Genomic DNA, 25,429 nt, shown 5'->3' with positions numbered 1-25,429 from the left:
TGCCCTCCATGGGCTGCACCCACTGTCTAACCAGTCCCAATGAGGTGAGCTTAGTACCTCAATTGGAAATGCAGAAATCACCCACCTTCTGCGTTGATCTCATTGGGAACTGCAGACCAGAGCTGTTCCTATTCAGCCATCTTTCCAGCTGAATAGATTTTCTTTTTATAAATAAAAGAGATGTATGACTAGAAAGAAGTAGCAAAAGGAACCGAGCTAATGAAACTGATCTATATGCTGATTGTCTCGATGGTTACTTGAGTCTACATAATAAAATTTCATAGAATCTCATATAAGTACACACTAAAACAATTGCATATCAAAACTAGTGAGCTCCTAATAAGGTCTGAATCTTAGTTAACATCAATTCACCAACATCATCTCCTGATTTGGTAATTGTACTATGGTTATGTAAGATTTTATCATGGCAGGAAGCTGGGGAGTGGGTCCACAGGAACTCTGTACTATTTTTGCAACTTATATGTGAGTTTAAGGTTATTTCAACAAACAAATAAGCCAACATGATATAGTTCCTCTTTGGGAACTGAAAAGAGGAAAGCAAGGTACCTTGCTCTTCTCAGGTTCATAAAAAGAAGCAAAGAGTTGTCAATATTGTAATAAATAACAAAGAGATTTCAGAATCCAAAAAAATCATAGTAGGACCTTAGCCAAATACAGCTTATGAGATAGAAGGCCACTCTGGTTATATCTGATGTTGCTTTAGTGCCTCTTACCTGTCTTTACTGTTTGCCAGCCCAGGGAAAATGGGCTGCGAGCTTGAAGGTTGTAGGAGGAGATTGGGCTGTGGTTGTCAGCTGCTGGGCTCCAGGACAGTGTGGCCGTACTTTCGGTTATTTCCTCAACAATTACTATCCCAGGTGGGCCTGGGGGTCCTATAGGTCAAAGGCAATGGATAAAGTGAAGCACAAATTATTATCAGGAGCCATGAGAAATTATATTTCCAATATGTAGCACATCCAACTATGTAATCATCTTAATGAAATATGAATTTAGTAATTAAAATTGACAACAAAAAGTCATGGATGCAAGTTGGAGTCTAGGATTTCTGGGGGAAACTTAATTGTAGATTTGATTTCTTTCTGCTACTTTGTGCCCAGAGGCAGTTACCAATTAGCATTATATTTTATAGAAAAAGAAAAAATAATGAGAAACAAACACAAAGATGTGAATGCCAGTATCAAATGCAGCTGCTGAAATCAATCAGTTTACAGAGGCAGCAACAGAAAATGATAGGCAATGCTACAGAGACAAAAAAAAAATCTCATCCTTACTAAAATACTGCAAGTGGATAGAGCTAATGTTCATGTTCAGAGAACATACAATGTACAAGCCCTGTGATGTGTACTATCAAGTACACATAGCTCAGACTCTAACAGGGGAGGTGCAAAAGATTCTGAAATAATGATAGTATAGACAAGGTAAGGACATATGCCAGACATGAGGCATACATAAAGTTCTGTAGGGAGTTTAAAGGAGACTGTGATCTATGATTAGCTTCCTTTTTTCCTTGGTAGGAGTGGGGAGGTAGTGAATAAAGGAGGATTAATTCCCTTTTGATTATGAAAGAATGGTATAGAACAGTATTGACTAATCTGTGTGCATACGGACTTCATCTTTAGGAACCAATTATAATCAGATTTGAGGAGAAATGTGCCATTGTGTTTTTATTTCTAGTGGTGATTTTGAATAGTATTTTAAAAATGCACAGGTATTTATATTTTAGTGGCTACAAAGCAATGCCAGTTCTTCCATTCCATAGTATGGGCAATTAAAGTCATAATAATGCTTTATTTTGAATTTCAAAAACTGAAGTATTTTAAGTATTTTCTGAGTTGGTCTTTATGTAGCAAGTGCTCTCTGGATTTGTTGATTAAGAGACATGAGCTAAACGCTAAGAAATGGTTGCATGCTGAACAGATGGAGGAGTTGGTGAAGACCTTTGAATAGAGAGTATCAACAATACAGGTTCAGTAAGATGGAGAAAAAGTTTAAAAGCCTCATTGGGGCAAATGACATTTTTAGAAAATAAACAATGAACTTTTTTTTTTTTTTTTTGTTACCTGAGAAGAACCACCAGCAGATGCAAGAGACTAAAGATATAGAAGATAGAGACTATTCTATCAGGATGGTGACTGAAAGTTGGAATCATGGGCAAAGGTCTAGAGGGCAACCTTGAGAAGAAATGACAATTTTTTCCTCTAAGATAAATGAAGGAAGCAAAATAATTAAAGTTTTCGAGATGGTAAGGGGAAACGTTGAGAGAACTCATTTTGGAAGGTACTCATTTTTTAAACTTAAGAATATAATACTGTCTACAAGAGTTAGGGTGATTGTGGGAAATTAGATTGGGGGCTGGAGGATAACAGGAAAGTTTTGGAATAGCACATGATAAAAGTGGAAGGATGCAATGAAGAGAAAATACAAAGATTCTAGAATAGTACTAGAGTTCAAATTTGGTTAGATGGTATCATTTTGAAGTGAAACTGACCAATTCAGTAAAGATAGGAAAGTCAGGACCAAGACCAGGAAAGCAGTCAGTAGGGTCCATTCAGGCTTGGGAGTTTGTAATTCTGATATTGTTTATCATCAAATATGACAATGCTGTGGGTAACCATGGAGTCAAGTCAGAGGAAGCCAGAATGGGGCTGACAGACTAGAATAAAAAAAAGGAGTCAAGGAGACTGGATTGTTATGGGAGGAAAATATAAGAGTAGGAATTGTGTTGCAAGAGAAAATTGACAGATTTGTGATTTTAGAGGTAGGGTGGTTTTGAGTAAGAAGTTGGTTTCTGTTTATCTAAAGCAAAGTTGAGGATATTATTACAGGGTTTATAAGGTCTAGGATTTATGAAAAAATATGTCTACTGCATCGCCCAATATCAATGTTGAAGCCACTAAAATAGCGACTAAGGATAAGGTAAAGAAAATAAATGAGATCCAGGTGTTGAAGAAGATGTCTAACAAGTTTTTAGACTGCGGTGACAGGAATGTGGAGGAGCATCTACAATACATTATAATGATATAATAGTGAGAAGAATATTAACTATAATAATACTAATAGCTGTGATAATCTCACTGTATTGTACTGTATTAAGGTGCTTACTAAGTGTTTGCAAACATTAAATTGTTCATTTACTTCTTCATCACTGGGAGGTGGGCATTGTTATCCCCATTTCATAGAGGAGGTAATAGAATCTCAAAGAGATTACTTAGTTAATAAATAATAATAAATTATTTAGTCAATAACCTTATTATATGTTAAGTTTTATGGTAGGCACTGGGTATCAAAGAGTTCATTCTAATGAGAAGTTATTTGCTCAAATCACTCTGCTAGGGAACAGCACAGCTGAGGTTTAAATTTGGATGTGATTGTAAATCCTGATTTGTGGAAGGAAGCAAGGAGTACAGAGACCTTTACTGTTTTCACTGTTAATTTAGAAAGTATCTTCACCTGAAGAAAGAAAGAGAAAAAGTATGTGTTAGGGAACACATACAGCCACACTTTATGTGGTAGAGATAGAGATGGCATTTGAAGAAAGCATTAATCACTTTGAGTCTGCCTGTGTATAAGGTGGCCACTATCACTTCCTTTACTCCCTGAATATGCAAGCCATTCTGCCATTGAATGGTGAAGTCAATTTTTTCACCTCCTTAAATCTGAGCTGGCCTGTGACTGTTTGATCCAGTAGACAATGGTAGAAATGACTGTGTGTGAATTTTGAGTTGAGGTTAAGCTTTGCATCTTTACCACAGGTTTCTTGGAATGCTTTTTATAGGAAAAGACAGTTGTCAGTCCAATTACATGGAAATTGCCATTCTGTGAAGAAGTCCAAATTAGCTATTTAGAGAGGTCTGTGGAGAGAGAGACCCAACTTGCGTCCAGCTATTCTAGCCATCCAAGTCCAGGCACCAGACATGTCAGTGAAGAGGCCTTCAGATCAGACCTCATTAGGGAAAGAACAGTCCCTTCAATAAATGGTTCTGGAAAAATTGGATGTTCACATGCAAATGAATGAAACTAGACTTCTCACCCCTAACCTCATACAAAAATCAATTCAAAATGTATCAAAGAGCTAACTATAAGACCAGAAACAATAAAACTACTAGAAAAAAATATAGAGGAAGTGCTTCAGGACCTTGGTTTTGGAAGATTTTATGAATAAGATCTCAAAAGCACAGGCAACAAAAGCAAAAATAAACAAATAGGATTATACCAAACTAAAAAGCTCCTCACAGCAAAAGAAGTAATCAACAGAATGAAAGGACAACTTGCAGAATGGAAGAAACCATTTGCAGACTATTCACGTGAAAGGGGATTAATGTCCAGCATATATGAGGAACTCAAACATTTCAACAGCAAATAGACAAACAATGCTATTAAAAAACAGTCACATCTGAAAAGACATTTATCAAAAGAAGACACACAAATGACCAACAAATATATGAAAGAAATGGTCAACATCACTGATAATCAGGGAAATGCAAGTCAGAACCACCGTGAGGTATCATCTCACCCCAGTTAGGACAGCTATCATCAGCAGGACAAAAATAACGATTGCTGGTGAGAATGTGGAGAAAAAGGAAGTCTTACACACTGTTGGTGGGAACATAAACTAGTGTAGCCACTATGGAGAACAGTACAGAGGATCCTCAAAAAACTATAAACAGAACTGCCATGTGATCCAGCAATCCCACTATTATGCATTTATCCAAAGAAAAGGAAGTCAGTATATCAGAGACATCTTTACCCTTATGTTTATTGCAGCATTATTCACAATAGCCAAGATATGGAATCAACCTAGGAGTCCAACAACAGATGAATGGATAAAGAAAATGTGATATATATACACCATGGAATACTATTCAGCCATAAAAAGAATGTAATTCTGTCATTTGTGGCAACATGGATGGAAATGGAGGACATTATGTTAAGTGAAATAAGCCAGGAAGAGAAAATTAAACACCACATGTTCTCACTTACATGTGAAAGCTAAAAAAAGGATCTCATAGAAGTAGAAAGGACAGAGGACACTAGAAGCTGGGAAGGGAAAGGGGGAGAATAGCATAGGGAGAGATTTGTTAAAGGATACAAAAGTACAGCTAGACAGAAGGAATAAGTTCTAGGGCTATAGACCACTGTAGGATGACTATAGTTAACAATATCCATAGTTTTAAATAGCAAGAATGAGGATATTGAATGTTCCCAACACAAAGAAAAGATAAATGTTTAAGATGATGAATATGCTAATTACCTTGATCTGATCACTGTACAGTATATGTACCAAAGCATCACTAGGTACATCCTGGGATACATACAATTATTATTTGTGAATTAAAAAAATAAACAAAAGAAGCTTTCAGATGACTCCAGCTTCAGCCAGCATCTACATGAGAAAATCGAGCAAGAATTGCCTGGCCTGTCAGCTGCTAAAATCATGACAGAAAATAACAGATTGATGCTTTAAGCTAATAAGTTTTGGGGCAGCAATGGCTAACTGGAACTTGCCTAAAGAGTGTTTTCATCAGTATGAAACTCTGTCAGGAGGACCCTCAAATATTATGAAAAAGACTTGAAATTTAGCTAATGTGTCCATATTGGAATAATTGCCAACAAACTCATTGATTAAGCTCTTCTATGTTGTTACATTTATTCTGTTTCATTCCCTCCATTCTATTTATTCATCTCTTCAGAGAGCATTTAACAACCGCCTATGTGCAAGGCTCAGTGGGAGACACTGTGGAAGACAACTCTTTGTTAATTTAAATAAAATAATTTGCCTCTCTGAGTATTAAAGTTCTATGAAAATGTTTAAATTAGCCCTCTTAAAGAAGGGTATATTGCTTTCATAATAGGTAATAATTAATCTAAATAATTTTTAAACTTTCAGCTGGAACAAAAAATATAATTTACAACATAATAAATCCTCTTTATTCTTTTTGATATTTGTCTATTTGCCCAAATATGGTTCTTAGAAAATAATTAGTGAGAGGGACAAAGATTTATATAACCAAGGTACTGATTGTGGCTGTGTAATTATTTATAATTATAAACCATTGTAAACAACAAATTGCCCAATAATCATGTAATGTTTAAATTCTAAATTCTTATAATGAAATATTAGGCAGCCATTAAACTGCCTATTTATTCTTCTGTAACTTCCACTTATCTGAACATCCAACACGGTGCTTTACATACATTTAGACCCTCAATAAATATTTGTAGAAGGAAAGATGAAGAAAGGGAAAAAAAGAAGGAACAATAAATAAAGGAAGAAATGATAGAGGAGTTATATTTTGAGTGTGGAATGTTGTGTAACAATTAACAAGTAAAAGAATGTTTTAAAATATGATAATTATATTAGATGGAGATGCAATTTCAGTTTCATTTTTGTTAAATCAAAATATATTTGGGTTAACAGGGTTTTTTTTCATCCAAGTTTAGAGTGGTAATAAAAATGACAGACTAGCTCCATGAATGAAGAAAATAATCCTTTCATATGATTTAATAATAAGGATCATCCTTATTAGAAACTGAGAGCGTTATAGCCTATGGACAGCTAACTTTTCTAAATGATGGTAAATCTGAAATACTTTTATGAATATATTAACATACAGATATTCTGAATAATTGGCAGTGTGATTTACCTTTTAAGAGAGATTAAATAAAATTTTAACCATAAAAAGGTGAAAACAAGATTTACTGTTATAATATTAGAATTGGCTTATCAATGCTTTATTTCTGAAAAAATATTTTTATACATCATATACTGAATGCTGCCTGGCATAAGCTTCTTGTATATATTTAGGAGTGAATTACATCAACCTATTAATATAGTCAGTATCTTTGTTTTTTAAGGCCTGTTAATGATTCTACTTTTGCTATTTTTTGACTTTTTAAAATAAATCAGGGAGGAAAGGTTCTCCTAAAAGGCTTTTTCAGCGAATTTACATAAGGCATCGTCGAAGATAGATTAATAAGAAGCAAACGTCTCAGTGATGACAAATGTGTGACAGTCCAGATGATACACAAATGCCACTCATTTAGTAGAAATCTCATTAAATTTTATACTTGGTTATAATGATTCAGTGTCAAATGGCCAGTAATCTGACAACTGTTTTTTCCTCCTCAGGGACAATGCTATTATAAAGGATCACTAAATTAAATACTGTATTTGGAAATAGTCAATTTTGAAAAATGGGCACAGTGTGTTCATTTCTTCATGGTGAGGACTGCTGAGCAAATGACAAACCAAAAGCCCTGAGCAGAAGCCATGTTCTCATGGATTCAATCTAGCCTCAATAAAGGGTTCCCCAGCATTGCAGACTGATACCAGATCAACTATTTCTGTTGATTTAATGTTCAGTTAGAAAATCTTCCTTCGAGAAGCAATTGTCTTTTAAAGCTGAAAAGTGAGTAAAATGTATATGTGTACATATATATATATATCTCCTTGGAATCTTTAAAGCTCTTACTATAATACTGGTAATATGAAATAAAGACCTACAATTTCATATACTAATTTAGCAGTGTTACAGAGTCATAGAATTTTTAAATTAATTGGAGTCATCTAGTTTGACCATATTATTTTTCAGATGAGGAAGTAGTACTTGAAAGTGGAAAATTCCTCCCTCAGAAACAGCCAAAAAGAGTCTTCTTGCTTTGAAGGTAAAATCATTGAAGCAGGAACAGGCTTTAGTCTTGATAATGGGTCAAATTTGTCCAATTATGATAAATTCATGTGCTAACAAACAGAAAGTTGTGTATTGACTTCTTGTGAAATTATTGCTTATTCTGCTTGTAGACAGCAACTAGTGGTGCCAGGCTGTAGAGTCCTTATGTTGTGACTGTTCAGTCCTTCATGAGGAGTGCTTCTTAGAGCCTCTGCACAATGCTAAGATGAATTCTCCATGCCAAGCAACTTTTCTGGCTTTTTCTCACATAGATGACATCACATTTTCTGTGAAATTCTGAGACTTGCTGATTCAACAAATATACCTATTGTTATACATTACTGTTTGCTTTATACGTCTATTGTTTGTTTTCATTTTTATTTGATTTTAAGGACTTTCCTGCTTTTTTGTTTTTCTTTTTCTTTTTTTAGAGACATGGTCTCATTCTGTTGCCCAGGTTGGAGTGCAGTGGCATGATCCTAGCTCACTCTTGCCTTGACCTCCTAGACTCAAGCGATCCTCCTGCCTCAGCCACCTGAGTAGCTAGGGACACAGGCGCATGCCACCATGCCCAGCTAATTTTTTAAATTTTTTATAGAGGTGGGGTCTCTCTATGTTAACCAGTGTGGTCTCAAACTCCTGGCCTCAAGCAGTCCCAACCTTGGCCTCTCAAAGTGCTGGGATTACAGGCACGAGCCACCCTACCTGACCCCTGTTGTTTCTCCTATATAGTAGTTTTAAATGAAAAGTTAAATTTGCTGGTATTCAAAACATTAAACAGATCTTTGTTTTAAATCATTTAAAATTAAAGTGAGAATTTTGATCCCAAATATGCTCATTATCCAATTGTTTTATTTTTAACCCTATAAATACTGTTTGAGGACAGACACTTCCAAACACATGCAGGAATATGCTCTGGAGAAAAGGGAAGCAGACATGGCAATCAATCATGGAAGCAATGTCCTAAACACATCCTAATACCAAGTGAAAAGGAGGTTTAGCTACTGTCTGGAAGATTAGATTAATGCAGAGAGATAAATTGAAAAACTCAGGCCATGGTGACTAATTCTTATTTTTATCATGTGGTTTACTCATCTACAATGAACCATCCAGTACAAAGGACCAGTTTGTGTTGACTCAATGGAAAAGGATATGTAGAAATAGTCATGAAAAAATATTTCAATAAAAAATAATATTTAATAATGTGACTAGACTTTTCATAGTACATTAGCTATTAATACCTGCAAAGCTGATGTATTTACCTTTATAATAAAGTTATGAAGAATTATGGTATACCCTTATTTAGGAAGTATGGTATTATTGATAGAATATTTATTTTTATACAAGATGATGTCTCCTGATATACTCTTGACATCCCGGGCTGGCAGAGTTCAACTTCACGTGGGATTGGGTCATTCCTTCTTTAACCTCTCCTCAGATACTTTCTGACCACCATTATGTTACTCATGAAGCCTGGAGGGCTTTCTTACATTTGTTTGCTATTTACTAATCTAATCTAAGTGACCTCTTCCTACTGTTTTCAGTCTCATGAGAGTAACCAACCCTTTATACCAGGGGTAGTCAAGAATGGAAATGAGAAACAAACAGTTCTACTTTCCTTTTTTTCCAAAAGCAATTTTGCTTTCAATTAATTTGATCGAGCTCAACTTTTATTATCTGTCTATTCATCTGTTACCATCATCATTATCTATCCTTCTGCCCATTCCTGTATCTAATCTATCACCTACATAACCTGATTCCTTGGCATGAAACTCCTGTCCCTCCTTACTTTGCCTATTTAACACCTATTTAGGCTTCACATTTTGAATCTTTGCTCAGGGTTCACTTGGAGCAGACTTCTCTGACTGTCTTGCCTAAGTAAAATTCCAGTATTGCATACATTCATAGTACCATGTACCTCTCATTCATACAGTAGTTGAAATCACAGTGAAAACTTTCTATTTATTCGTGTGACTGTTTTACTAGTGGTGGCTTTCCTCTTTAGATTTTAGGTACAAGAAGGCTGGAATTGTGCTTGTATTTTTTTCTCACTATTGTATTCTCAGGTCCTAGGGGACAGTGCATGGCACGTAGTATGTTATGAAATAGATTTGTAATAAGTCATTGAATTAATAATTTTTATTAGCTTAACAGATTAGTGTAGTCATTGACTTAATTTTTATACATGTTTTTACTTTTGGCCAATCAAAATCTGAGAAAAAGTAATACATCTTTACAAAATTACAGCATTATTCTGAAAGAAGACTCTAAATTTATGTTAAAAATAGGATTATATTATGCTGCTTTCTCAAATTTGTTAAATGTTACTAATTAGATATCCACCTTTCTATGCTGTTTTCCTAAACAAAAATGAATAGATTCTTAGTAACTTTCAAACTGTGATGAGCAACAGAATTTCTGGTATGTTTTAAAAAAAGAATGTAAATTTCATGAGCTGTACCCAAGAGCTACTGAATTTCAACTTCTATGACTAGAGCCCCAGGATTTGTATTTTGTACAAGACGTCTAGAAAATGTTTATGTACTCTATATTTCAAGAAAAAAATGATCTAAAGAAAAGAGATTTGGACAAAGAGAATAATTTTATTTCAGTACTATTTCATGCAAAAGGTTTAAGAAAATTTCTGAACCTCATTAAGTCTCAGTTTCCTTGCATTTTATAAAGAGAATGATAATGTCAACCTTATATCATTATTGTGAAAAATACATAGGGTAACGTATGTACAAAGTACTTTCTAAATGACAAATACTATTTTAGCACTGATTGGGCCTCTCACTAGTCTGTAACTTTGACAATATCAATCTCAAACTGCTCCCTTTTTTTAAATCAATGAAAACAAGAACGCATGTATCACATTTGATTGTAGCAAAATAAATGAGAAAATATGTGAAACATTCAAAAAGGAAAAAATGTACTATCATTGGAATATTCAATAATCTCTACCATCTGGGGAGCTTATAATGGAATAGGGGGAAAATACTCAAATAATAATGACTTAATGCTCATCTATCAAGTAGAAGGCACTGTGCTAAGTGTTATATATTTTCTAATTTTTATAGTTAATTTGGTACTGATACCCCTTTTCCAAAAATGAAAAGCAAAGCCTCAGAAAGTTCAGATAACTCACCTAAGGTAATGTCAAACAACATTCCTTAAGTGGCTCCGGGGTTTTATTCTGATTCTTATTTGCATATGAATATGAGCTTTAACTCTATGATTTTCATTACTGCATAAAACTACTTTACATAGTTCAGCACAGACAGGACATGTAGATTTCAGAAGATTAAAAATTATGAGCAGGGGCAAATAATATTTTTATTGATTGAAAATGAATTTTGAGGTAGCTTTTCTACCTCTGCATGCTAAAGATAAAGTAGACTTTGTGGTTGACTCCCTAATATTCACTCTACTTGTCTCAGTGTGGTATAAGGACTTAACCCCTCTGCCTCCTCCTCATTATATGAATGGCCTTGATTAGCCTGTATCAGTCCTGCCAATCTCATGTGCCCCTGCTAAGGATTGGTTCAGGAAGCTAGGCCTAAGCCAATCAGATCACGGCAATCTTCTTGTGACAGAGACTTGTTCAGGAGTAAGCACATTCTCTAAAATGGTATAACCAGATGGTATGATGCAAGTTTGTATGAAGTTTGGGAGAAATACACTAGCTCCTTCTCCTGTTGTATGTGAACAAGACAGATTTAGCCTCTGTTATTCCTGGAAGTCAATCTGTGATTATAGTGGAAACCAGCCTTAGTGTAGGGCCAAAATTGTAGATGATGGAGTGGAGACACAAAACAAACCTGTGGGCCCTTGCATAAAAAGTTGAGCCACTAGATTAATCAAACACCTGCTTAACTTCCTGTCATGAAAATCAGTGGATTTCTTTATTGTTTAAGTCAATTTGAGTTAGGCTTTATATTATCTACAAGTGGACACATTCTAAGATATAAAGGATAACTGAGAAATCCTTTAGTTTATAAAGGATTAAAAGTAGTAATTTCTTATATTTGCTAAGACTGGTTATATTAGCATAAGTAACCTGAAAAAAAGATCTCCAATTATCTAATTATTCCAAATAAATCCATTAGAATTTAAAAGTGACAAATCAACTGGGAAAACTGACTGAAAAGCTAGCCGAAACGAACAGCCAGATAGGTAAACACAATATGCAGTAAAATTTCTTAAATGATTGAAAATTTTCCTATACGATAATGAAATTATCACTTTTAGATAGACACTTGGGACTTATTAAAGATATCCTATTATAGCAATATATTCCTATGACCACAAAGTTCAACAAAGTATTGGAAACCAGAAAAAGAATTTTAGAGCAAAAACATCCCCATTTCACAAATCATGACTGAATATTTTGTGTGCTCCCCACTGCTACCTTCATTTTAAAAAAGGCCTAAAAGGATTGTAGGAACTATCATGTGAAGATAGAAATAAAAACTTAAACTTGAAAGTTTTGAAAGATGAAGGCTGAGTAGCTACCATGAAACATAGGTTTTCATTCAGGCCTTGCCATTTTCCAGCTAAGTGACTTAGGAATTCACTCCATATCTCTTGGACTCAAAAAGTTTGTTAGATATTGAGGCTGGAGGGATGAGTTTTTCAGTGAGGATTCCAAGAAAACAGTTGCTCTGGGCTAGCAGTTAAAGAGGAAAAAGATGACTATTTTGTTGGTAGAAAAAGGGAATAAGTAAACAAATATTCCAAAAGACTGGAAAATCTAAGGCATTTTGAAGAGAGGAGAAGCTGATGGCTTAAGTTTGATGAGAGAACCAGGAGTCCATAAAGGTGTAGGAAAGTTGGTTAAGGGAAGACCTTAAACACCATGGCAATGAGTTGGTACTTAATTATGTAGATAGTGGAAACCAGTACATTTTTTTTTGAACTGGAGGTGGACTGAGACATTAGGCTTAATAAAGGAAAAGTAAATTATAAGAATGAAACATTATTCCAAAATTTCATACTTGGATAAATTGGAAGAATATTGGCAGAATAAAGGAAGAGTCTGGAGGAGGATCTCAGAAGTTTTATTTTCAATTTACTAAAATTAATTTTTATTGAAATACATTCTGATCATACTGAAGTACAGGGGTGAGAAGATGCTAATTTGGAGACTGAAGAGGGTTCAAAAGGTCAGGAATCATTGTGATGACTACATGATGGGGAATCAGTCATGAACTGAGATATTGATGAACAGAAATCAAAATCTATATGAAGTGAAAAACAGAATTTTATTGGTGCTGAGTCAGTGCTGTTTCATTTGATTCTTTATGCCTTATGGTTTGCTCATGTGCAGAAACAGAAGTAACTGAGTTTAAAAGTTGGCATGAGAGGTACCATGGAAGTCGGCAATTTCAGGTAGGAATTTAATTAGGTGTAGCTGGTGACCACACAAATTAAATGGAATCTATGTGACACTCAGGGCAAGGCTCCATAAATGAGAAGCAGCACCCGATGAAGTAGATTAAAGAAGCTGTTGTCAGAGGTTTCCTGTCCCAAGGTGGAGATCAAGGTATACATGGCAGGGCTTCTAGGCCACAAGTTAGGGCCACTGTAGCTGCAAATTGGGCAAGATTTTAAGGTCTTCAGCTGGTTGATGTATCAACTGATAGTATAGCAACTCCCCTCTTGCACATAAAATGTCAGTGAACACTGAAGCCTTTGGTTTAGATTTTCTAATTTCTTTGCTATACACTCCCTGTAGCCAGAATTCAGCATCTGAATCATTCTTTGCTATCTGCATTTAATTTGTAATATTTGGATCATGTTTGTTGTGAGAATGAGTGTATATGTGTGTGTCTGTGTGTGCACATGCACGTGCACACTACAAAGAACAGGGTGAGGTGGAAAGTAGGATGCAGCGTGAGAAAATTCTGAAGGATTACAGAGGTGGAAGTGCCAAGCTTCAAAGGGAATTCCTAAAAACCCTCTCCTACCACACCATTCTCAGGTATCTTACCCTTTTATTTCGCGGTATCTGCTGGCTTGTCTTATTGACAAGTTATCAGACATGGCAATACATTTAATATTACATGCCTATGATTATTGTTTATTCAATGACTGCTCCATGTTCTTTCCATGTTTCTTCCTTTGTCTGATTTTTAAAAATGTAATTAGTCTCTTTGGGGAAAAGGGGTTACATATTCATTCATTTGTATAGTTAATCTGGTTTAGATCTGTGTCCTCACCCAAATCTCATGTCAAATTGTAATCCCTATTGTTGGACGTAGGGTCTGGTGGGAGGTGACTGGATCATGCAGGCAATTTCTCATGGTTTAACACCATCCCCCTTGGTGCTGTCGTGGTGGTGAGTTCTCCTGAGATCTAGTTGTTTACAAGTGTGTAGCAGCACCGCCATCACTCTCTTACTCCTGCTCTGGCCATGTAAGATGTGCCTGCTTCCCTTTTGCATTCCACCATGATTGAAAGTTTCCTGAGGCCTCCTCAGCCATACTTCCTGTACAGCCTGTGGAACTGTGAGCCAATTAAACCACTTTTCTCAGGTTAAGGTAGTAAACAAGATGGGGAAGGTGCCTGCTTATGACTTTTAAAGAGAAGAAAGTCAATAAACAAGTGAAAGATAATTTCAGATAGTAACGAATGCAATGAAGAAAAAAAAGTGGTGAAAATTGGATGGGGAAGAGGTGGGCAACATTTGATAGGGAGTTGAGAAATAAATAAGAAGGAGTCAGCCAGCCACATAAACAATACGGGCAAAAGTTTTCCAGGCAGAGAACAGCAGTGGCAAAATTTTTAAGTGTTAATGAGTATGGCAATTGGAGCATAGCAAAGGAAGAGGAGAGTGGAGGTGATAATGTCAGAAAGATTAGCAAGTGCCAGTTTATACAGGGATTAGAAGGCAATGGCAAGGAATTTGGATTTTATTTTGAGTGTGAATCAGAAGCCACTGGATAACATATGAGAGAAGTCCAAAGAAAGAAGCCATTGAAACGATAAGGCAAACATTTGATGGAAGCTCTCAAAGGCTGTAGGACTGTTTTGGGGAAAATCTAAATCATTAAAAACATATGAGTATTTTTTGTTAGCAGTAAGGTTTTGTAACAAATGTAAATTGTGATGCTTCAGGCAGTCACTTTTTCAGTAGATTCTGTCAGCATGGTTTCAATGACAGTGATAGTTTCTGAGGATCCTTTGCATGCTGGTCTCTTGCAGTCTTATTTAGAGCATGATTATTTTTCTATTTGCATTGTAAGCAAAAGCAAAAATTAAACCATCCTTTCCCCACACAAGCCTTATACAAAGAAATTTAATGACATTGATCCTGATAAGTATAATTTGTGAATATGTGATTGTCGTTTGAAGACTTGAACTCTGATGCTTTCATTTTGTATGTAGCTCTGTAATAGGTTCAGACTAGTGAGTTGTGAGCCAAAAGGACTTGTGTCATTTTTGGCTGAAGCTTTTAATTGCCAACGTAAGACACTCTAGAGCACTATGTTTAAAAGTTTATTTAATAATGTTTTTTTCTTTTTATAAAAACAAACACTTCCTGGTCAGTTATCACAAACTTCAGGTGAAAGGTAAATTAACCAAGATTTCCAGGCAGTAAAGTAGACATAAATATTTAATGTAGTTTTACATGAGTTGAAGTTGTAGACACTTGTAGACACTTTATATAGTCCACTATAAAAGTAATGCTGTCCATCCATCGAAGGTGATCCTTCTGAAATGGAAAACAGATATTTTAGGATGTATTTTTACAAACTGGTAAGAATAATTACAAATAGGTAACTTGTTTATTTAAAACTTCACGCAACCTAGATGCTATCCTGAAATTTATTTATTAAACTACTATTGCATAAACACTAAGAACAGATGAGCTAATGAAATCCTGTAGGAAAATACCATATGAGGTGCTAAAATATGGAAAGTACCATGTTTGTACAAAGTTTTCTATAAATCCAATATTGGGTTTACTGTGTATGTGTCATTAGAATTCTGCAATGCAGACTAACATCAAGAAAATAAAGTTTGGCTATATGGACTTTTACATTTGTTCAGTCTCACTATTCACTTATTAATGATTAATAGATATCCTTGTAACTTATTTTCACAAACCTATCACAGAGTAAATTTGAAATTGTTATTTCCAATGACACACTAGGACAACACATTTATAAAGTCATTCTCTTTAAGACAGGTGCACCCTTGACAATATATGGGTAAACTCTAAGTAGGGCACTTTAAAAAATATTCTTCTTCTGCAGTATAAATTTGTACTTGCTTTATTTACTTAGATTCTCATGATTTTTCTGGAAACCAACATGTTCTACAAGACATGTTTCATGACCATGGAAATAAGCCTAAGTTGACAAACATGTATCTGGGCTCATTAATTTTATATTTAACTAAATGAGCAAATCAATATTCTCCTAAGGACTTGAAAAAGAATGAATATTACCCACTAAGTGCCTAACTTAGGCAATGACTGATATATAGTGGAGAAAGAACTGTCAGTGGTTTCCTGATGGCTACTAGCTTATGCTCTGAGGATTTCTGCTATACAACTGTAGGAAGAACATTTACCATTATGCAGTGTGCCATTGGGGTTCAGCACAGACTGAAAGACGACTGCTGTCATACGGTGACAGTGAACTTGGTACTATCCCGATGCCACCATCTAACTCATTTGGAGAAATGGAGACAGTGGGCTATTGCAGAAGCACTTAAATAGAGCAGTCCCTTGGTGGTTGGGGGGTGGTTGATAATTTGTAACAGATGTTCCATATAATGGATGGATTACAGGGAGAGTGTCTGTAATGCAGACTATCTTGTTCAGTGAGGTATGATTGATGCTGCTTATTATCTTGACTTAACATCTGTGAGCTGAAGTTTTGAGACAAATATGTGAGCTTTGATTTACTGATTCATACAGATCAGGTGATAAAACATCTTTGCAACAGTGATTAAGTATTTCAAATGAAGTTTACTAATAACAGTTCTATTTCTTGAGTTAGTATGAAAGAAATAATTATATGAATCAATAAGCTCTTGAGCAAAACATATAATTCAAGCAGGCTTGTTTTATGCCATCCTTTTTTTGTGATTAATGAACATTTAAATTAACCAAATCAGAGTGCTGACAAATGAGAATGCTGACACTTCAGTATAATTACCCTATGTAACTTGCAAAATATTTCCTTTTCTTGAGATTTTGTATGTTTGTCCTAGAATGTTTTACAGTTAAAGACAATTCTAGAATAACTTGAACGTCATTCACACTATTCGGTTTTATTGTTTAAAAAATCTGACTATTTTATTTGATTATTCTATTTTGCAATTATTTTCAAATCTTTTAGTGTCATTGGTGGTGTTTTGAAAGGCTTTCTACTCTTTATTATAATTTTTTCATTGCTTTACTGTCAACTGAAGGTATGGCAAAGTCCTATGTAAACATTAACAGAATCCATATTTACATTTTATAAACATTGAATACTGTGATTTAGCTCCATTTTATAATAAATATTTATTTCCTATTTTATGTGATATAAACCTGATGACTATTACATAGGCATATAGTGATGATTATCACTGATATGAAAGCAGTACCCTTGAACTATGACCTCTAAATATGACCTGGTCTACACATCTTATCTAGAATGAAATATAATTTATATATTTAACTTTCTTTTTACTCAATTATATCTTCTTGGTGATTTTGTTTAACTACACTTGAAGCTCTTCAGTGTTTACTTCACACATGAAAAGTCCCTCTGTAAACTAAGATATCCATTACATTTTGCTCAAGGATGGATGTCAACACAATGGAATATTTAATAATATAAATAGATGTTAATATGTGCAACCAACTTCAGAAACTAATGCAAGATTTCATCAGCTCAGTTAACTGAATATACTGAGATGGCCCTAATGGTGATTCACAGCTCATCCTAATGACAGCACACTGACAGAGAACCCAATTATGCCAAGCCTATCAACATGCCAATCTGAGACATGTTCAGTATTCAAATGCCTGAGGAAGGAGAGGTAGTCAAAATGCACTCTATCACCATTAGAATGTATTATCAAATTGTAATTAAATAAGATGGACACAACAATCAGAATATTATTGGATATTTCTGTCAATAGATAATGAGCTTAGATCACCTGTTGGAGAAATATAGACTATTTCCCTCCTATGAATACCATAAAGAACAATGGTTCAGCTATTTAATCTTAAAGATAAGGGACATGGAAATTCTTCCTAGATTTGAGAATATCAACAATATCTACCAGTTACCAAAAACCAATTTACTGTTTGTAACCTCATTTCATTCTTTTATGTAAACCAGAAAATTAAATATTATTTCCCCCTCTTCTTCTTTTTTCTCTCCTCTTTCTTCCTCCTCCTCTTCTTCCCCCTCCTCCTCCTCCTCTTCTTCCCCCTCCTCCTCCTCCTCTTCTTCCCCCTCCTCCTCCTCCTCTTCTTCCCCCTCCTCCTCTTCTTCTCCCTCCTCCTCCTCCTCTTCTTCCCCCTCCTCCTCCTCCTCTTCTTCCCCCTCCTCCTCCTCCTCTTCCCCCTTCTCCTCCTGCTGCTGCTGCTTCTGCTTCTCCTCCTTTTTCCTCTTCTCTTTCGCCTTCTCCTTCTTCTTTCTCTTTTTTTTTTTTTTTTTTTTGACAAATGAGGAGATTAAGTCCAAAAGAGGTAGGATGACTTGCCTGATTATTTAGTTAGTGCCAGAGTGAGAATAAAATCCCATCCTGGGTTATTTTTCTAATGCTATACTGATTGGTTGGGTAAACAGATTATCAGGCATTTTAAAAATTTTGAGTCATTTTTTAATTAGACTACTGAAATTCAACTAATATTTACTAAGTATCAGCAATAGACTAAACCCAGTGCTAAATGTTCTGGTAATCCAAAGACCTTGATTCTACATTTGCAGTAAAGATACAAGACCTTTTCTCCACTACTTTTTGCTTACCTTGAATTTATGCACCTTTACTTTTCCACTCCCATAAATAACCTGAGAATTACCCTTTATATCTCATCTTTACAATGCCTACCCATTTTGAACCTTGTAGAGGTTTCTTTCATAATGAACTGTTTTTTCTAAAGCTAGGAACTATGTTTCCCATCTTCCTAATTTGTTAGGTACCCCAGCAGATTCATAAGTTTCTAAAGGTAAATTTACTGATATACTCGATCAATAATAGAGTAGAGACCTATGTACTCATGACAGCCAATCTTTACATGTAATGTTCTATGAAATCAGATTTTCCCCATACATACTAAGCAATAATATTTGTACATTTTAGTTTTGCAAAATGAAAGAGGAGAGAAATTTATTTAAAAGATTTTTAACCAAGAAAAAGCCTTTTTTTTCTTGGCATTAAAAAGAATCATCTGGTGTTCAGTTTTTTCCCCCTACTCTTTCACCTCACTTGCTGTAACTCATTAGAGAGCTAATCGTCTTTGTAATTCCAAATTAAGGAGTACTTAGTGAAACGGAGACAATACCTTTGCCAGGTGTTTGGGAGGACAAAATTCAATCTGCAGTAAAAGTCAGCAAAAGTTTCTTCCAATTAACGCTAGTCCCTCCTCTGTTCAATCTGCATGGATTTTGTATTGTTCAGTGAAGAAGCATTCTGGGACCAGACTACATCGTATGTAGTGGTACCAAATCAAGAAAACAATTAAGAATTTAGTATTTTGGAACACAGACTGAAATAAAATACGATTGGGGAATAGAGACTAGAGTGAACTTACCAATTTTACTTTTGTCTTCTTAGGAGATGTGACCAGTCACTGGGTTGCCTTTCAGAGTAACTTCTACTTGGAACTTGAATTCTTTCTTTTCTTTTCTTTTTTTTTTTTTTTGAGACGGAGTCTTGCTCTGTCGCCCAGGCTGGAGTGCAGTGCTGTGATCTTGGCTCACTGCAAGCTCTGCCTCCCGGGTTCACGCCATTCTCCTGCCTCAGCCTCCCCAGTAGCTGGGACTAGAGGCGCCCACCACCACACCTGGCTAATTTTTTGTAGTTTTAGTAGAGACGGGGTTTCACTATGTTAGCCAGGATTGTCTCCATCTTCTGACCTCGTGATCCACCCGCCTTGGCCTCCCAAAGTGCTGGGATTACAGGCGTGAGCCACCGCGCCCAGCGGAGTTCTTTCTTGGTGACCACATTTGGGTTGTCAAAAACAGGCCATATGAAGTGTATGTTCCCTAAAAGGCTGTACATTCCAGGCTTTACAATTGTAGGAGATCAGTGAGAGAGGTGAGAGAAACTATAGGGAAAGGAGCAGGCCTTCTGAAAGGCCAGAAGGGTCTGCATAGCTTCGGGGGAGAATAGCTGAAGGCAATGCAGGCAATCAGAGGAAAGGCAGCTACAGTCGGGGAACTTATAGGAGCATGTCAGCTAGTGGAGACTGAAACACACAAAGCCAGAATATTGGCTGTGGCATTAAAGCCTCCTAAAGTGAAATGGGAGAAAAACCCAAATTGTTTTCTATGCTGAGAGCCAGGTCATGTGAAGCAGGAATGCCCCAAAAGCAAAGACCAAAGTCACTCAGGAAAAGAACCCCCTTTTATATGCCCCCAATGTAAAAAGGGGAAACATTGGGCAAATCACTGCAAGTCAAAATTTGATAAAAATGGCAACCCCCTAAGCAGTCAGGCGGGAAACTTCATGAGGGGCCAGCCTCCATGTCCTGTTCTAAACTGGGGCAATGCCAGCGGCTTTCCTCGGTCGGATGGAAGGCCCACAGTCCTCTCCCTTAGAGCAGCCAGCTCTGGGAGTGCAGGACTGGACTTAACGCTGCCCCAGTGAGTGAGTGCTTAAAGAAGGAGTAGGTACAAGGGAGTGTGGGGGAATTTATCTTAAACAGGCTTGTTTATTTATGTTGACTAGGAACTGACCTTTGATCATCCGTGCATGTGATGTTCCCTGAACAGGGAAAAATAAATGTTAATTACCTACAGGTTATATGGACTCCAGGTTTTTGGCATTGTGCCTGCACTGAATAAAAGCAAGCAGCTCCAGCTTCTTAGGGCTCCTCTCTGGCCACTAGAGTCAGGCAATCACCTAGCTGCTCTTACACTGCATACCTGTGTCTGAGTACTCATTTCATTCGTAGGCCAGGGTCTGTGGGACAGACCTGGCAGGTGGTGCCCCATGTGAGGAATGCTGCAATGGATTGTGATGGAACCCTCAAAAACGAAAGTGAAGTGAGTGGGCAGTAAGTAATTTGTACCCACTGGGGATTTCCAAGTTCGAGGGCATTCATCATGGGACAACAGTATATAAAAGTATTGAAACAGCTGCTTAAAGCTAGCAGAGCCTTGGTCTCTGAAGCCCAATTAAGCGACCTAATGCAAACTGTTGTTTTTCCATAACCCATGGTTCCCAGAAGAAGGCACACTAGACCTAGAGCTCTGGGAACAAGTGGGAAGAAATCTTAAAAGACATAATGTACAAGGGCAATGGGTCCCAGTAATATCTTTAACATTATGGGCCTTAGTTAGGGCTGCTGTGGCCCTGCTCTACACGGAAGAGCCTAAAAAGGGAGGGGAGGAAGAACCATCATCTACCTTACTGCCTCCTCCTCCTCCCTCAGCATGCTCCTCGCCCTCTGCCTCAGGGTCAGAGAACAGCTGCCTTCAGCTATTCTCCCTGAAGCTATGCAGAGCCTTCCAAACTTTCAGAAGGTCTGCTCCTTTCCCTATAGTTTCTCCATCACTCTGACTGATCTCCTACATCACATGACAGTAAATTACTACTCAGTATTCAAAAGGCATGCCAAAGCAGTCTAGGTGACAGTCACAGGAAACAGAATGCGTTCAGAAAAAAAAGTCTGATTTTAGATGTGTCTGTACAAAATATATAAATAAATGGGATGATTTTTCCAAACAATTCAAACAAATGAACAGATACAATGTACTTCCAATATTTTGCTTAATATTGATTAGTTTAAGACCATCTTTTTTAACATTAAAGGCCATATTGTTTTGTTTTCATGACACTTGGTATAATTTACAGATAAGTAGGCAAAAACAACAAATATCAAAGAGTTAAAGAATTTTAGCAATGGGAATGGTCAGGCACATTTTCAGGCATGTGGGAGTTTTGGTTTTGCCCCAGAATTGGGGCAATTGCAAAAAATTTAAAAATGAGAGAATGAGAAGAGATTATGCAGAAAGAAGTCTATCGGTGCTCAATTTTCCTGGTGGCATTTTATTCAGAAGTCCTTCTTCTTCTTCTTTTTTTTTTTTTTTTTTAAGTTCCGGGATACATGTGCAGAATGTGTAGGTTTGTTACATAGGTATACACACGCCATGGTGGTTTGCTGCACCCATCAACCCGTCATCTACATTAGGTATTTTTCCTAATGCTATACCTCCCCTAGCCCCCAACCACCCCCACCCTGCTGGCAGGCCCTGATGTGTGAATGTTCCCCTCCCTGTGTCCATGTGTTCTCATTGTTCAATTCCCACTTATGAGGGAGAACATGTGGTGTTTGGTTTTCTGTTCTTGTGTTAGTTAGCTGAGAATAAGGTTTCCAGCTTCATCCATGTCCCTGCAAAGACATGAACTCATCTTTTTTATGGCTGCATAGTATTCCATGGTGTATGTATGCCACATTTTCTTTATCAAGTCTATCATCGATGGGCATTTGGGTTGGTTCCAAGTCTTTGCAATTGTGAATAGTGCTGCAATAAACATACGTGTGCATGTGTCTTTATAGTAGCATGATTTATAATCCTTTGGGTATATACCCAGTGATGGGATTGCTGGGTCAAATGGTATTTCTGGTTCTAAATCCTTGCAGAATCACCATACTGTCTTCTTCAATGGTTGAACTAATTTACACTCCCACCAACAGTGTAAAAGTGTCCCTGTTCCTCCATATCCTCTCCAGCATCTTTTGTTTCCTGACTTTTTAATGACCACCATTCTAACTGGCATGAGATGGTATCTCATTGTGGTTTTGATTTGCATTTCTTTATTACCAGTGACGATGAGCTTTTTTTCATGTTTGTTGGCTGCATAAATATCTTCTTTTGAGAAGTGTCCATATCCTTTGCCCACTTTTTGATGGGGTTGTTTTTTTCTTGTAAATTTGTTTAAGTTTCTTGTAGATTCTGGATATTAGCCCTTTGTCAGACGGACAGATTGCAAAAATTTTATCCCATTCTGTAGGTTGTCTGTTCACTCTGATGATAGTTTCTTTTGCTTTGCAGAAGCTCTTTAGTTTAATTACATCCCATTTGGGCATGGGCAAAGACTTTTTGACTAAAACACCAAAAGCAATGGCAACGAAGTTCTTCCTTTCTAGCAAAACCCACGGCACCTAGATAAGAAGTCCCACAAGATGTTCTGAGGAAGTAGTCAGTAGAATTTACTATTTTGGATGCATGGCAAGATATGGGCCATCAGAGGAAGTTCAGACTTTTCAGTAAGGTTTGTGGTCATTTAGGCCAAGGTGTAACATAGAAAGTCATTACTAATACTATTGTCTCATGGTCATGTGGTCAAAGATTAGGTACTTTTAGAGGATTTGTGAATGTGAGACCTATCCTTAGAGATAGATGGTAATGAAAAAGTGCTGTCTTTACAAGCTAATGTAGAATATCTTCATTCTTTCTTGGGCTAGCAAATGACGACAAATCCTTAAGTTGCGGTGAGTACATCATCTTGATAGAAATTCTCTGACTCCTAGGCAAAGTTTGTCACTCCATTCTCTTGTTTCTTACAGTACTCCTTTCTTTCTTCCTCCCTTTTACCCTACTCTTTCCCTACCTCTCTCTTTTTCCTTTTTTTCTTCCCTTCCACAAACATGTATTATTTTTCAGGAACTATAATGTATCAGAAACTAAATGGTTCTAGGGGATATCATGATCAATGAAATTGAAACAATCTGGCAATTGACAGTGGAAGGCAGTATAGTAATTTAAAATGCTGGTCTGCCTGGAGTCTGCTCACTATTCTTCTACTTGTTAGTGACATTCAAACATTTTGTGGTTTAACATAGAGAGGTTTAAGTGACATTCTTAAACCTCTCTATGACTTCCTTATCTTCAAAATGGAACTAAAAATAGTACGTTTTTCATATTGTTTTTATGTGATATGCTAAATAAAGTGAAATAATTATTATAATATGGAGGCTTTAGTGCAGTGCCCGACATATAGGAAGAACCTGATAAATGTTAGCTATGTTTATTATTAGTAATGAAGCTGATGGTCAGAGAGCAAAATGTGCTGCTCATACATGGGTAACAGCACATCTCACATTATGCTGTAAAAAGATGTGTTTTTCCCTAAAATAAAGTTGTTCATGTTTAGCTAGATCATAGCTCGATGCCTGCCACATACTATGTGTTCTATAAACGTTTGATGAGTAAGTATTGAATGAACGAAGGGATAACAAGGTTAACATTAAATGACTTACACAAAGTTTCACAACTAGTAAGAGCTTGTGGGTATGTGACCCAGGCTGTTGGACTTAAAAGCCAAGGATTTTCTTAAGATTCTGCGCTCTCTTTCACACATAATTGCTTGCATCTCTCCATCTACCATAATTTGGTTATTACACCCATTATTCCTCTGAACTTGCCCTTGCCAAGGCCATCATTTACTTCCAAGTTTCTTAATTCACTGATATGTGAATTGGTTCGTATTTTACTTTTTTTGACACTATTGTCCATTTTCTCCTTCCTCTATTTCTCTTGTCTCTTTGTCCCCATGATTTATATTTACTTGGGTTTTTGCATAGTAGCTCTTGGTCTCTGACAGCAACTTCACATCTCCTTTGCAAATTCCTCTTCCTCTTCAAAGTTAATGTTTCTCAGAGTTCCATTCCAGCATTTTCCCCTTCCTGTTCTTCACAGACTCTTTGTTTTGTTTTTTGTTTTTTTTTTTTTTGAGACAGTCTCACTCTGTTGCCCAGGCTAGAGTGCAGTGATGCAATCTCGGCTCACTGAAACCTCCCCCTCCCGGGTTCAAGCAATTCTACTGCCTCAGCCTACTGAGGACCTCGGACTACAGGTGTGCATCACCATGCCCAGATAATTTTTGTATTTTTAGTAAAGACAGGGTTTCCCCATGTTGGCCAGGCTGGTCTCGAACTTCTGACCTCAAGTGATCTGCCCATCTTGCCTTCAAAAATGCTGGGAATACAGGTGTGAGCCACTGTGCCTGGCCTTCACAGGCTCTTTAATTTAATTCCCACCTGACTTTAAAATGCGAACAGTGCTTAAATCTGGATGTCAAGGCCAGTGTTTCTCTCCTGAGCTTCACAGCTACACAACTATTTGCTTACTGGATACTTCTCTCTGGAGAACCCTAAATGTTATTCCTTTACTACCAATCCACTCATCTCCACATCTTTCTGATTATATAAACATGATCATGAATAACTATGATTGCATGATCATTCTCTATTAGGGGACCACAAAATTTATCTTCTAAACCAGGACAATTTTGAGGATAAAGGGGCCTCATTAATAACTACTTTGACACTCTAAGTATAACTTGGAGCTCTGTTAGTCTAACTAGAGTATACGGTGTCCCTCTGATGGGCCACTCAAGCATTGCAATTGGCAATCTTCTTTGCCTTCTCGTTCTCATTTTACATAACCAGTGGGCCATCAAGTTCTATAGATCCTGTCTCCTTCCTATCTTTTGAATATATACACACCCCTTCCTATCTCTATTATTGCCTTTTATAAGACCCTTCTTATTTCTTG

At 36.6% G+C, this 25,429-nt stretch overlaps 1 protein-coding gene across 1 annotated transcript in view; it reads right to left on the bottom strand.

Moving 5' to 3' along the window:
• The window catches only part of CNTN5 (contactin 5), a 1,330,348-nt gene that overhangs the window by 96,183 nt on the left and 1,208,736 nt on the right, over positions 1-25,429 (bottom strand). The window contains exon 17 of the mRNA XM_019035685.4: positions 735-893. Coding sequence (XP_018891230.3) covers positions 735-893 — 159 coding nt within the window. The remainder of the gene's footprint in view (positions 1-734; positions 894-25,429) is intronic.

The sequence above is a fragment of the Gorilla gorilla genome, chromosome 9, assembly GCF_029281585.2.
Source record: "Gorilla gorilla gorilla isolate KB3781 chromosome 9, NHGRI_mGorGor1-v2.1_pri, whole genome shotgun sequence".
Lineage (NCBI taxonomy): Eukaryota > Metazoa > Chordata > Mammalia > Primates > Hominidae > Gorilla > Gorilla gorilla.
The sequence above is the reverse complement of the archived record's forward strand: the minus strand, read 5'-3'. Positions and strand labels throughout refer to the sequence as shown.